The 15,114-nt window shown below is 32.1% G+C and overlaps 1 protein-coding gene across 1 annotated transcript; it reads left to right on the top strand.

Annotated features, from left to right (window-relative positions):
* Positions 1-1,620: 1,620 nt before the first annotated feature.
* LOC130825973 (protein IQ-DOMAIN 24-like) lies at positions 1,621-9,882 on the top strand. The gene is made up of 4 exons (XM_057691437.1): positions 1,621-2,122; positions 7,838-8,008; positions 8,546-8,584; positions 8,691-9,882. Exons 1-4 carry the CDS (start codon positions 1,790-1,792, stop codon positions 9,420-9,422), a joined length of 1,275 nt encoding a protein of 424 aa, XP_057547420.1. The 5' UTR covers positions 1,621-1,789; the 3' UTR covers positions 9,423-9,882.
* The last annotated feature ends 5,232 nt before the right edge of the window (positions 9,883-15,114 follow it).

The raw sequence follows: 15,114 nt of genomic DNA, 5'->3' as shown, positions 1-15,114 counted from the left end.
TAATAAGCTAACACTTGTTATTATACAACAAAATTAATACATTGTGTAATTAGTCTAAAACTATAAAGAACGATAATTTTTGAACAGTAAATAATCACTTTACGATTATGAGTAGTCACTTAATTAGGTTATAAATATATATTGAATCAACTTAATTAAGAATTTGTGTTCAAGAAAAGTTAATGGTTATGGAAAGTTAGGGGTGCACATGGTATGGCTAGGTTTGATCTAACATTAAAATCATACCAAGCTAAAAATTCCGCTTTGGAAATTTTCTAAACTGGATCAAACTGTTTATGTTACAAGATCGGACCATATCAAAGATAGATCGGACCATATCAAACTGTTCTACAATGGTCTAATATGGTCCGACTTACAATTTTTTATATTATATTTTTTCCAAATTGATACATGTGTTTATGTATATATTTCGTACCAACAATCACTAAATATAATAATTTGTAATTAGTTAATTGCATCAACATCATTCAGGTATATATAACTATATAAATAACTACATACATATTGAATATCAGGGTACCAACCTACTTTTTTTAAAAAAATTTTGATTTTGGGTAATAGTATAGTTTGCGGTCTGGTCTATCTAGTATAGTCTGAAAAATAAAAACCAGGACAAGAACGAGAATCATAATTCTTTTTGAAAAAAATCAGATCATATTGTTTAGATCGAAGACTAGACTAAATATACTAAGAATACGGTTTGATCCAGTTCAATTTGCAGTTTAGGCCAAACTTTATTCAGCTATATTCCTAGTCTAATACTTTTGATTTTTTTATCAAGAGTGCCAAATACCAATCATATATTGATACTTAGTTGAAAACATCCCAAAATTAAAATTAGAGAATTTCCACATGATAACATCAAACTTTCATGAAATACGAGGGTAGCATTTTTGTAAGATTTTTTCACGTGGTAGCATCCAGTTTATGCATTATATAACTGTCATAACATTCTCCGTTAAATTTTTGACAATTTCCGTTTAATTTACCATTTTGACGTTTATACCCTTATTAAGTGTTGGGTTGTTATCTTTATAATTTGCCCTAAACCATTTTTATGCTCTTAAATATTTAATTGACGATTTTGACTTTTAACTTTTTGATGCCTTTAATCCACCCATCATCATCATCATCATCCTACCCAGTATATCACGCTCATAGTAAACTAAGGCCAGGGTCCTGCGAGGGAAAGACGGCGGCAACTCATACCCATAAAGGAGAGTGTGGCCAAAGGAGTCCTCCCGGCTCGAGGAAGATAAAGAGACGTGATTATACTTGATACATAACTTAAAGGTCTATAAAAATAAAAGTAGAACCACTATAAAAGAAAATAAATAACTAATAAAAAGGAAACGAGATTAAGGACACTAAAAGGTAAACTAAGCGGAACGTTAGTAATCTAAGACAATTAGTACTGCTTATTAAATATTACCAAACAACCTCAATTTATATTAGCTTTAACAAAGTACTACTCATTAAACAATTAGTAAAAAAATAATTGATAAATGATAAAATATAATAGTAATGATTCCATAGTTTGAGTTGAATATTTCAACTATAAAAGTGGGGTCAATCCAATCCCTCATTTCACTATTTTACCTCCACAACCTTATAACAGAAAACAACCTCCACATTTCACTCTCCATATAACAAACTAATTAACCCATCAACGCTCATCTTATTTCTTTTACTCTGTCCTTCATAATTCTCTTCACCATTCTTATTCCATCCCATCATCTTTACCATGACATGAACAATACCTTCATCAATGACAATGTCTAACCGCCCTTCTAAATGGTTTAACAAACTCTTTCGCCGTCGCAATCGCCACCTCAAAAACCTCTCCACTTCTTCTATAACCACCACATTCACCGAACAACTCATCAATAACAGCAACGTTGATGACGCTAACAAGCATGCAATAGCGGTGGCTGCCGCGACTGCAGCCGTTGCAGAAGCTGCTCTTGCGGCGGCACAAGCGGCGGCAGAGGTTGTCCGCCTCACCACAAATGGACTCTCACCAACAGGACAGATTAGTAGAAGGTGGTCGTTAGAGTTTTTAGCTGCTGTTAAGATTCAGTCCGCTTTTCGAGGTTACCTGGTTAGTTTTCGTTATTTTTATTTTTATTTTTTTTATTTACTAAATATTACATCATTATACAATTTGAGATTTACAAATTAATATGACTCCTTAATTTTGTAATAAAAATTATATTTGGTTTATAGAGGATTAATGATATGATATAGAATCCTGAAATTTATATATTATTGATCCAGATCGATTATTATAGGATGCGTCGATTCGATAGTCATCTAATCGTCTACCTATATTCACGAATTATATTCCTCCTGTGTACAAACCTATTTTTCCATTTGACAATATCTCATTTGATTATATTTTAACATTTACATTAATAATAAATTACAAATTAAAAATCTCATTTGATTATATTTTAACATTTATATTAATAATAAATTACAAATTAAAAAAGATTGATGAATACTTGCCAAAAAACCAAATTAGAAAACAATTTTATATCAATAAAGTAACTTTTGATAAAATAAGATGGGCTATTGCTACACAAATTTCCTCCAAGCTACTCCTTGTTCACTATTATTGTCTCATTTAATTTGTTCACGTTTGCTAATATACATACTCAATCATAAATATCTTAAATTGCGTTTAATTAAAAATTATAAAATATTGGTTTAAATAAAAGTTACATTACAATGATTCAAATAAGATTTCACTTGTTAACCAATATATTAATAATAAAATATAAATTAAGAGTAATTAATTATTAAAAAATTAAATGAACAATAATATTAAATATGAGAGAATATTATTTTTATTTTCCAATATTATATGTATGAAATATATTTAGTAAGTATATTGATCTTAATATTATGCATTTGTACTGTTTGTTGGGTATGTGAAGTGATTGTTTTGACTTGGATTAAGTCGGTGAAGTTTGGCATATTTGAGAAAATTTTGCTAATTACTACTTATGAAGATGTGTTTTCATTAATGGTGAATGGTGATTTGCTAATTTACATGTTTTTGAGGTTTTTGACAACTTTGTTCATGAGTTCCAAGAATCTTAATAAATGTTATTCCTACCTGGCCATTTGTTTCTATGTTCTCTAAATATATAGAAATATAATATAATACTCCATATTTAAGTAAAAATAACTTAGAAAGTAAATTTCATACATATTGATACTCAAAAGTCAAATTTTTTTGTTTTATAATCTAATAATGTTTTAGTCCAATCTTTTATCTAATTTTTATCATTAATTTATTTTGTTAGTATATTTTAAGTGTATTGAAGAATATTTTTTGTTGATTTAGTAATTTAATTTTATACTCATTTTCCTACTTTCAAGTTAAAAAAATTCACCCATTTGAACAAAAAAAGAATAGTGAAAAGATTTTAAAAGATTCAAATTGATGATATGGCCCACTTCTTTTTCTTAATGACAACAAAAACTATATAATTACTATGCATTGCATTCTTTTATAAACATAATACTACTTCTATTAGTCTTGTGAAATGTCCTACTAAATTTCCAAATTTTAATGATGGGTTTATGTATAAAATGGTTTACACATATTATTGTGAACAGGTCTCACGGTGAGATACCTTTAATATTTTAAAATGATTAATTACAATTTTAAAGTAATTAATTATAAAAATGTGTTAATTATATAGATTCGTGAGCTGAAAGAAGAAATATTTTAACAATTTACACTATTTCCTTCCAAGTTAAAATTGTACTCATTCTCAAACAAAAAAAAAAAAAAAACAAGAAAAAAAAATATTTTGACAATAAATACCTTACTTCCTTCCAAGTAAAAGAGTAAGGCCCTTAAGTCTTAAAATCCACCTATATTTTGTTTCTTTATATGTCTCTTTAGAGGAAATAGTGTTTAGTAAGTTAGTGGGAATCAATGTGTTAACATGATCAAGTTATTAGTGGACCTATCACAATTGCTTTTGCTTTCATAAATAATTAGTCCCCTGTACCATACGGCATGGCTCAGGTTATTTCGTAGTAGCATTTTCAATTTTTCATACTCGTTAAGCTTATAAAGGACTTGGGTAAAATTCATGACCAAATGGAAGTTTACTATATCAAAGTCAAGCTAATTTAACCGATAAAGTCTTATAAAATTATTATCGAGATCAAGTATACTTATTTTTTAATAATATTTTTGTTTTGTCATACATGCTTTCTTGATTTTCGTGTCAACGTCTACCATGTAGTTTATATTAAAATGAAGTAACAAACCATTGCTAAATAGTTGGTGCTTTGTTATGTTGAATTCCTAGTATAGTCTAATTGAGAACAAATCCTAGATTAATAGTCTAACAAACCACCTTTTTTAAGGATTGATCATCTTAATTAAAGGAATGATGATTAAATTTAGATTAATAGCATTAAAAATGGAATGATGATTAAATTTAGATCCTTAGATTTATTTGGAGTTTTGCTAATTACAAATGATTTAAATATTGATTAAGGGTGCATGTTATGGACTTAATTAAGCTACATAAATGTGATGCATTATAGTGAATAAAGTTCATATGCAGTCATTAACCTTTGCTTCACTAAGATGGGTACCTTTTCTTTCTCTGCACACTTTCTTTTAAACTTTTGATCAGCCTTTATACTGTTTTAATCAAAAAATCAACTTTCTTATTATCATATAATTAAATAAATATTATTATTTGACTATTAGTTTCAACTAATAAACATCCTAACAAATGTAATTTGGACCACATCCAAATCCAAATTAGTACAATAGAGTGGGCCGAATGCACTTATCTCAATGTATTTTAATTCAACTTGGTTGTTAAGTTTTATGATCTGAATCATATCTAGGTAGATTTAAATTTTTATTTCTCTTATTTATACAACATTATACATAAAATATAAAAGTTAAAAGAAACAAAAATATAAATTGTTACCAACTATATTTCAAATGATTTTTTAGTTCATAGGAGTACTTCTATTAGATAAATTACTTTTTCCGTTTCATAATACTTGCTATTGGGTGTGACATGTTGTAAGGAAAAATGTTATTATGGAACGGAAGAAGTACTAAATTAGTTAAAAGTGTATGAATACTAGTTGCCTTGGTCAAATGACTTTGACCTTAATTTTGGCTTTCTTTTCAAAAATATAATTTTCTTTTTTTTTTATTTTTTTATTTTTTTATTTTTTTATTTTTTATTGGTGTCACACGTGATAATGTTTTGAATAAAGAAAGTCATACTACTTTTTGTCTACAAAATGGTAAAATGGTAATTTAGAAAAGATGACAGGCCATTTTCACAAAGAGTCTCATAGACCCATACCACAAATTTACTACCATTGTTTGGGATACTTACAAAAGCTTGAGTTTTTGGGGTTATGGGACCGATCTGGTTTCTGTGGCTGTGATATTCAATTCCCTAGTATTGGTAATGTAAATTGGGTACCAAGGTTTAACTATTCTTAGACTCTACAATGTACCAATTTCTTAGCTTCTACTTCAAGCATATAATACTTCTAGTAAGTTGCTATGTTTTAATGAACAATCCATGCATATAGGTATGATAATCAATTGAGTATATAATTAATACCCTAAACTAGTCTCTATTAATATTGAAAGCAATTTCGATTTTGACTAGATAGATAAAAAAAATAATTTATATACACATTGAAAAAACATACTCGTTATTTTGATGGTAACAATATGTATTAAGTTGAGTGTTTATTTATACAATAATTCATTTTTACCTCGTGTTTTGGGCCTTTTTCTACATAAGCCCTTATCAATTGTATTTCTAGCCACCCTTTAATTTTCGATACACGTTATTTTGATCATAAGAATATGTGTTGAGTTGAATGTTCATACAATAATAAAGACTTTTACCTCGTGTTGTGGGCCTCTTTTCTCCATAAGCCCTTATCAATTATAGTTCTAGCCACTCCTTAATTTTCGATACCTGTTGCTAGTTTGTTTGCTCTGAATTAAAAAGAAGATTTACGCATCGAAGTTTTTATGGTTTGTTTTTTGTAAACTTTGTTTCAAGTGTAGTAGACGACTAACTAGTGAGAGAATAATTTTGTCCCTTTTAACTTATATGGATATTGATAACTCGCATGTGTTATTTGTAAATGTTATTATGTACTTTATTTTGAAACAAGACCTTAAAGGAGCTTGTTTTCTTGTAAACTTAACCTTTTTTGTGCATGAGGAGTCGACTATACATACGTTCTTGAGGGTCATTTTAGATTAACAATCGACATTTGTCATTGGGGTTTTTGCGGGGAGGTCATTAGAGCATCATAAACAAGTGACATACGACCTTTCATTATGATATTAAACCTCTGAAAATGGTTCAATCACACAAAAGCCATACTAATTCATGTATGATTTAGTGGTCCTTTTGTCTGTCTATCTACCCTAGTTTAATTTGTATATTTCAGTCTTTTTCGCTTTAAATTGGTTCAATTGGTAGTGCACACCAAGTTTGGGACCTTTTGATCACATCATAAGCTAATAAATGGGGTGAAAAAGAAATGATTTTAATTTTTTTGTCTTCTTTGTGCATTGTATTTTAGCTCCTACTAATTTTATATTATCAACGATGTGCAGTTTGGGTTGTCAGATTTACGCAAACTTACCCCTCATAGAGATACCCGAGAGGTTACATCAATTTGGATCACCAATTATATGTGACCCATTTTAATAAAGTTCATTATAATCTAAATAAGAATATACTAGTTTATACTATACGATTTGTAAATGGCTCATCTAGAAAACAGCTAATTCCTCTGTTCTTTAAGCAGAAACTGCCATTTTAGGTGCTGTAAAAAAGTTATTTTCACTTAAAGCTAAGCTTTTGCTGCTTTTAACCCCTTTTGGGAGTAATGACTGGAAAAAAGTATACTCTGCATAGGTCTTCTTACAGTGTGAAGAGCAATAATTTCAACCACTCCTATCCTTTTCACTATTAACTGTCACTCTATAATCAGAGCTGGTGTACTGACTGTTTCAATTGTGTTCAATTGTGACTTTAAGTTCACCGGTTCGAGTCCTTAAAGCAGCCTCTTGCAGAAACACACTGTAATAACATGTTTGCCTTCATTACATCCCTATGATGAAATTTGGGACCTGTTAAGGAACCAAATCAACCAAAAGCTTCAGCTGATGGTTAAGGCCTCGTAATATATTATATACTCTAACACGCTCACTCACATGAGAGCCATTGGACTAGAAGTGTGGATACTCACAAGCGCTGAGAGGTGCTTGAGATTCGAACCCGTGACCTTTTGTCACGCTGGCTCTAATACCATGTTAAAGAACCAACTCAACTAAAGCCTTAAACTGATAATGTGTAATATACTCTAACAGGCCCTTCCATATACCCTCACAGCCCATAGGCCTCACTTTGCCGAAACAATTTTGTGAACCGGGCTGCTAGGGGCGTCTTTTTTACTTCATTTGGTTTCGGATTAAGTTCAAGTCAAAATCAAGTGATGAAATAACTTAAGAGTATTATATGGCCTTATGGGTTTTATTTGTCAGTGTAGACTGTAGGTCTATCTGGTTCTACATATTTTTTTTCAAATTCTTGTGAAATTCTGTGTCAATTCTTGAACTTTTCAGATTCTGAGAGAATATTTTTCTGGAATTTGAGGTGTAATGTACTGATATAACTGTATTATTCTGTGCTTTACAGTACTTATGTAAGGATGCTTTATTATGTTGATAAATAATTTATGTATTCCAAAAATCTAACTTTTGGGGCATGTATTAAAGGCAAGGAGGGCTCTAAAGGCACTAAAAGGATTGGTTAAACTTCAAGCTCTTGTAAGAGGCCACTTTGTTAGAAAACAAAGCACAGACATGCTTAGACGCTTGCAAGCCTTGGTTCGAGTCCAGAATCGTGCTCGTGCTAATCGTGCACTAAGCATAGATTCGCCAGTTCATGTAAGACCCTCTGTTAATTTTCTCTCCATACTATAAAGCTAATAATGACATTGTGGCAATGAAATGTGGTACTGTAAAACTAAGCAGATAATATGCCCTACCTAAGTAATCAAGATAAGCAGTTTATCCCGACAATGACCTCTTCGTCCCTTTCAGATGCAATGTGTCTTGAGTTTACATGAACACATAGAAGGACACGCCGACACACCAAAACAAATTAAATAAAAACAAATTGAAAAAAACAATGAAAAAAGGGGTTTTGGATCTTGGAAAATGATAGAACCTAAAAAGACATGAATTAAATTTGTATTGTTTTGGATTGTTTTATACTATGCTTTCCGTTCAGGTTCTTTCCCGGCTTGATTATTGGATAAAAATTGATAAACACCCAAAATTATTATAATTTAATTCCTAATTATTATAGCTCAAAAAGAATTTAATATGCAAAACTATCAAATCAAATTCAAGCCTATAGGTATTGTTTCTTACATAATCTAAGACTGAATTTCTTTTGGGACATTTCTTTGGCGTTTACAGGACCGGAATGAAAAGCTTGTGGATTCCCCTATCGTCAAGGTGCTAATCGGATTACTGATTCGTATTCTGTTGTTTTTTAAGATGCATGTTATGGAAAATTGACGTATTTGATGTTATGTGTATGTAAATTATGTTAAATTGGCAGAGATGTAATTTGACTACAAGCAACAGAGAGGTTATAGGCAATGACAGCACTAAATATTCGGCTACGAATTGGGTGGATAATTGGGTGGAAGCAGGCTCTACACTTAGCAATCATAGCCCGATCAAGATTCTTCGATCGGAGAATGAAAAGTGCGACAAAATCCTAGAAGTCGACAGCTGGAAACCTCACTCGAATCTCAGAAAAACACGAATCCAGTCTTTTCGACAGCACACTCCGATGCACCACATTACAATCCAAGACTACCATAACCGGAGTTTTGCAGCATCAGATTACCTAGCCCGATATTGCCCCATCAATGATTTAAGTAAGCTCAATGCAAGCCCATCTGTTGATGGTGATGCTACTTCTTTGAAATCCTTACAAATCCCCTTGGAAGCGTGCCCTACTACCGATAGTACTAGCCCACCTGATCAGGCCTCTTTATCAGCTGGTCCCAGAGCATTTGGAAGTTCTAGAAGAAGTCCTAAAACCCCTTTGAGATATGAATACGCTGCTAGTAGAAGCTTGTGGAACAATGGGTTTGCGAGTTTTGCGAGTCCTAGTTACATGGCTAACACGGAGTCCTCTCGAGCTAAGGCTCGATCAAATAGTGTACCGAGGCAGAGAGGGGATATCATTACTGAGAAGCATAGTTCTATAAAACGGTCTCTTCATGCGTTTTGGCAGTCGAAAACTTCTAAAAAGAGCTCTGATCCTTTCACTAACTTATGAACGAAAATAAAACATGCTTAGTTTTGCTTGATTCTAAGCTTTAAATGGTTTAATTCTCTTAAGTTTTAGGGCTGTAACTATGGTAATGGTTTATAACTTTGTGCTTAGTTTTAGCATAGTCATAGTGTCCAAACATGGATGTTTTTATATAATTAGGGATAAAGTGTGGGAAAATCATGTTTGGACAGATTATTTTATATAATTAGTAATCTGTATTTATCTTCCTTCTATAAATGTTCTTAAGTTCTATGTTCTTTCTGTACTTTCTTGTTTGTTATATTTTGCCTGGATTAATTTGGACCATTTTAGTGCACAAAAATTTGCATAATTTATTCTTCATAAGAAAAGCCAAAAGCAAAATGACAACATTTGGCCAATTTGTCCTCCACTATGTAGCCACAAATTTACCTAACTACATACAAAATCATCACAACTTGTAGATTTTAGCCTCTTCTCATCCAGCTATAGTTCAATGAACACAACATTTTAGCCGTTTTATTTTTGTACTCTAATTGTCTCTACATGGTGTTTGTTTGTTCGTTCCTTCTTTGATTTTGCTACATCTTCGCGACTCATTTTTTAGTATTAGCCTTATTTCTGGTCTTTTAGAAAACAGTGAAAACGTGAGAGAATTTTAATTCATATGCTAAAAAAAAAAATAATTATGCGATAAAATTAAAAGTAATATTACCTATGATAACAAAAGAAATATATATAAGTATCAAATATGAAAAATACTAATTTGAAAAACTTTGATTATTCGTAACACTAAACAAGATTAATGTTTAAGCAATTGGTAAAGGTTTTGGGATATACTTAATAATATTTTGGGGTTAATCAAAGTTAAAACTAGATTTGCCCGTTTTCGACATAATTTATGATTATATTACCAAAACTAACACGACTTAGAACTTAAATTTAGACAAAAATATGAATATGACAATAATACTCGGTACAACTTGAATTAAATTAAATAAAGAATTAATAATATTTAGTTATGTTATATAATAGTTATCTTTTATGTTTTATAATTTTCCAAAATGTATATGAATAAGTCCAAACCTAAAACTAGTTGCAAATATATATCAGTGGATAAAGGAAGACAACGACTTAGGTTCAAAAATAAGTATTGGCCTATAAATATTTCCACTGTGTTTGAGTCACAATATTTACTAATTTCACCGTAAACATAAAAAAATTGTTTAAGTATCTCAGATTGTGAAAAATTTAAACCGTATCACATAAAAATGGTAGCTTCTTTCTAATAATATAGAATCTTTTCTCATAATATTGCTTAAAAAAAATTAATTCCCACTTTGCATTATGTGGGAAAGTATTTCCCACATTACCCTCCACGTGGAATTTTTTTTTAATTTTTTTTTTAGACCAAACCGCCACTTGAGATGGCGGTTTGCCTTAAGCAGTAAACCGCCACATGAAGTGGTGGTTTGCTCAAGGCAAACCGCCATCTCATGTGGCGGTTTGGTGTTGGTTATATATATATATATATATATATATATATATATATATATATATATATATATATATATATATATATATATATATATATATATATATATATATATATTTGTTTCATTTCCCTTAAATTGTGAACGCAACCTGCATTAAACTAGTTCAATACCATCTATTCTATAATAATCAATTACGAACCAGCTTGATTTGAAAAAATTAATTATGAAAATAATGCGAAGATATATTACAATCATGGAAAGTCATACAAGAAGTTCAAATCATATAAGAATATACAAAGTTTGTTACACTACAACCCCCGGCCCCTTTTGTTTTGCGCACCAGTGGATGAGTAACCAATTGGGCAGTGGAGCCCTCCAACGCAGCTATGCTCCCGTGTGTTGTCTGAAGCGTAAGCACTGATGGATCAACTGGGCCCGGCATTGCCATGATCGCTGTTACATACATAAGTGTTATAAAAATCATATAAATATTAGGTGAATCAACATGATATTACAAAATATTAAAAAAAAAACATACTTTGTTGACCTTCGAGGGCATGTTTTCTTATTATGACCACTAAATCCACAAAAGCTACACGTGTTATGAGGACGCGTCAACGGTGCATCCATTTCGTTCCGTATACGAGTTGATCGCGGACGACCCTTTCCACGCTTCGTTGAGGGTTCTGGAACAACTGTAGGACCGTTCCAAGGATCGCAGGTGAACATGTCTGGAACAGGCATGAAAGTCTTCTTATATATCGATACGTATTTTGTAGTGCGAAATGAAGGGTCCACAAAAGCATCGTACAATATGTTACGAGCTCGACATACTGCAAGAACATGTGAGCACGGTAACTTGAAGATGGTTGGTTTCTGACATGAGCATGATGTTGTTGTGAGGTCAACCATGTGGGATTTTCCACCTTTTCCTGCTATCCTGTTGCCACAACCAGTGGTGACCTCAAATATCCCACGCACTATGTCATATATCTTAACATCATGAAAGCGTGCTTTTTCAGCATTCTTATCAATCGTATCAGTTGGTTTCTTCGCATACACATGTCCATTGTCTAATCTGTTTCTCCCTAAATCCCTTCTTGTGGCAAAGTATTCGTTTACCCGGAAGAATGTCATCCTAACTAATGAAGTGATTGGGAGTGACCTGGCCCCTTTCATAACGCCGTTGAACGCTTCAGACATGTTTGCAGTTCTCACTCCATATCGATGCCCACCGTCATGAATCAAAGTCCATTGGCGCTCAGGAATAGAACCATCTACTAAGTAGTTATACGCGTCCTCATTAAACTCTTTAAGGCGATTCATGTAGAAATTATATTTCCGAATTTTTGTCTGTTCAGAAGCTTTTCCAAATAAGTTTTTGACTGCTATATTTTTGAACTTCTTATGCAAGTTCAAAGCTAGATGACGTTTACAAAACCGATGGAATGCAAATGGCTCTTCCCAACCTTTTCCAACTCTATCCATTGCATGCAAAATTCCCTTGTGACGATCAGATATAACACATAAGCCGTCCCTCTTAGTGACATAATGCCTTATACAATCCAAGAACCAACTCCATGTGTCGTTGCTCTCACCCTCCACAACGGCAAAAGCAAGTGGGAACAATTGAGAATTTTCATCTATCGCCATAGCAATCATAAGTGTGCCTCTGTACTTTCCGTAAAAATGTGTACCATCTATAGAAATAAGGGGACGACAGTGGGGAAAACCCTTAATGGATGGTCCGAAAGCCCAAAAAATTCGCTTAAACATCACTATGGTAGGATCCATTGTCGGTTGGACTTCCCATTGAACCACTGGTCATCACTGTAATGTACTGAGCAATCTTGATTATGACCCTTGTATCGCACAATCTTAAATGAACCCGTTGCGGTCATAACAGCTCGTATCCTCCATTCACAACCTATATCCTCCGCATTAGTGCATTGGATAACGTACTTTGAAGGCTCCGATTCAATTACACGGAAGTTTCTATTGTTAAATATCGCCCATGCTTTAACATTCTTCTTAAGGTGGTCTAAGGAGCTAAACTCTTGCGCTATCCTAAAGTCTACATTTTCATTCATGGAGTTGTCATCATTCCAAGTCATCCATGCATCAATCAATCTTTAATCAATCTCATCAATTCTAAGCCAATCTTGAGATGGAGCACCATCTCTAATCGCTGCATCTAGAGCTTCTCTTCTTTCATCGTCCTCTTCTGAATCAGAATCAATATGCTCATCCTCCTGATCTAAAGAGTCAACCTCGTTCGCATTAAGCCTACCCAAGTGACTCGTGGAAAAGGTGTTCATTACACCACCACCAATGCCACGTGAATGAGTTGGAGAGGTAAACTCATCTAAGTGCTCATTAACGTAATTTGGGTTACTTAACATTTCTGTGAATGTATCATGGCGTACACTAAGACCTGATTCTGGAAGTTCCATGCTAGTCATGACTTCCCTCGCATTATCCAAATTTGCAACCAATTCAACATAAACCTCCATTGCCGTTCTAGGGGCTTGTGATGCCGCATAATCAAGAGCACTTATGCTTTCATCATTCTTAATCGGGACTAACACATTTTTCCCAGTCACCGGCTATTTCATCTCCATTTTTAACATAAAAGAGTTGCGATCACAACCAATTACATCATAGACTTTGCTAACAAACACCTCAAAAGTCGTATTTTGACGATGGATAAACATCACTGTATTTAATCCTCCATTATACCCAACATCGGATCCAGTATAACTTACTTCCCCACCCCAATACACTATGACGGGATAATGATCCATATTCTTCAAATACAAACATGTTTTTCATGTGATTTCTATACACTTAATTGTTGAATGTGAGTAAGCGAAGTGTAAATTTGAATACAAGAATTTGTGATATTAAGGTATTAGAACACTTATTAGAAGGTTCATTTCAAATATAAAAGGTAAAAATACCATGAATATATACTAAAACCATTAAACTAACCCTACAAAGTAATAAACTTTCATTGAAGCATTTCATCAAACACTTTATATGCATACAAACCAAATCCTAAAATTCAAATACAAATGTGTAAAATGTAAGCTTATATCATAAAAACAAGAGAATCTAACAAACAATCAACGTATTTATAACTTCAATTGAAAACAATAATGAACAAAAAAATAATTTACATATTGAAAAAAAATTAGGGTTTTATTCATACCTTAAATGAGGATGAAAATGATCTACTACACAAGGAAAGGATGGGAATGTAGTTTATTAGTTTAGTTGAATGAGAGCAATTGTATATTTGAAGTAAATGAGAGTGAAGAAATTTTTTTTATTTTAGAAAATACCGGCACCAAGAAGCAAGAAGCAAAGAGGATAATGGAATGAAGAACCAAGCTCGACATTCTGTTTTGTACTGCTATAAAACCGCCACTTCAAGTGGCGGTTTACTCAACACATATATTTTTTTTTAAAATAAATTTGAAATTAACAAACCGCCATTTCATCTGGCGACTTACTTCAGTTCCCTAAACAAAACCGCTACCTCATGTAGCGGTTATATTAAAAAAAAAAAAATTTCCTCATAGCTATCCTACTTGGACGGTAATGTGAAAATTAGTTTTCCATTTCAAACAAAATGAGAATTACTTTATAAAAATGAATTATTCAATGATTCAATAATATATGGACCAAAATTAAACACAACGTTATGGAAGACAAATAAGGCCAAATTGTCTACTCTAGTACATATGTGCATCTTTAGTACTCTTTTTTTTTATCAAATCACCGATTATGAATCCTAATCGAGTAGTAGATTAGGTCCTATCCCTTCTCTTAAGGACAAACTTGTCCAACTTTTATTCATGTAAATTTTACACTTTTCAACAAGACAACATTCCCAATCATCATAACTGCAAAATCACGGACCTGAAATATTTCCTCCAAATTTTAATAACTCTTGAATTTTCTAGGCTTTGTTGATCATTTTTTGTCCATTATTCCTCCATAATTTGTCCTAATTCGTGAATACCACTCATGAACAACATTTGCACCTTCTTTAAGGAAATAAAAAACGCAGCAAATAAACAAAATTTTGGACGTTGGATTTCAATAAAATGCCAATTTATAATTTTGGTAATATTTTTTGGAAAATAAAGAACAATATATAAGTTAAAAGTGGTACAAAAAGGAACTTCACTAAGATACTTTTGGCCCTTTATCAA

This window comes from Amaranthus tricolor, chromosome 10, assembly GCF_026212465.1.
Source record: "Amaranthus tricolor cultivar Red isolate AtriRed21 chromosome 10, ASM2621246v1, whole genome shotgun sequence".
Lineage (NCBI taxonomy): Eukaryota > Viridiplantae > Streptophyta > Magnoliopsida > Caryophyllales > Amaranthaceae > Amaranthus > Amaranthus tricolor.
This window is presented reverse-complemented; position numbering and strand designations above follow the sequence as displayed.

Coding starts and splice junctions, on each gene's coding strand:
- LOC130825973 (XM_057691437.1), top strand. CDS start 1,790: ATGACAATGTCTAACCGCCCTTCTAAATGGTTTAACAAACTCTTTCGC. Junction 2,123..7,837: donor CCGCTTTTCGAGGTTACCTG/GTTAGTTTTCGT, acceptor CATGTATTAAAG/GCAAGGAGGGCTCTAAAGGC. Junction 8,585..8,690: donor TGGATTCCCCTATCGTCAAG/GTGCTAATCGGA, acceptor TTAAATTGGCAG/AGATGTAATTTGACTACAAG.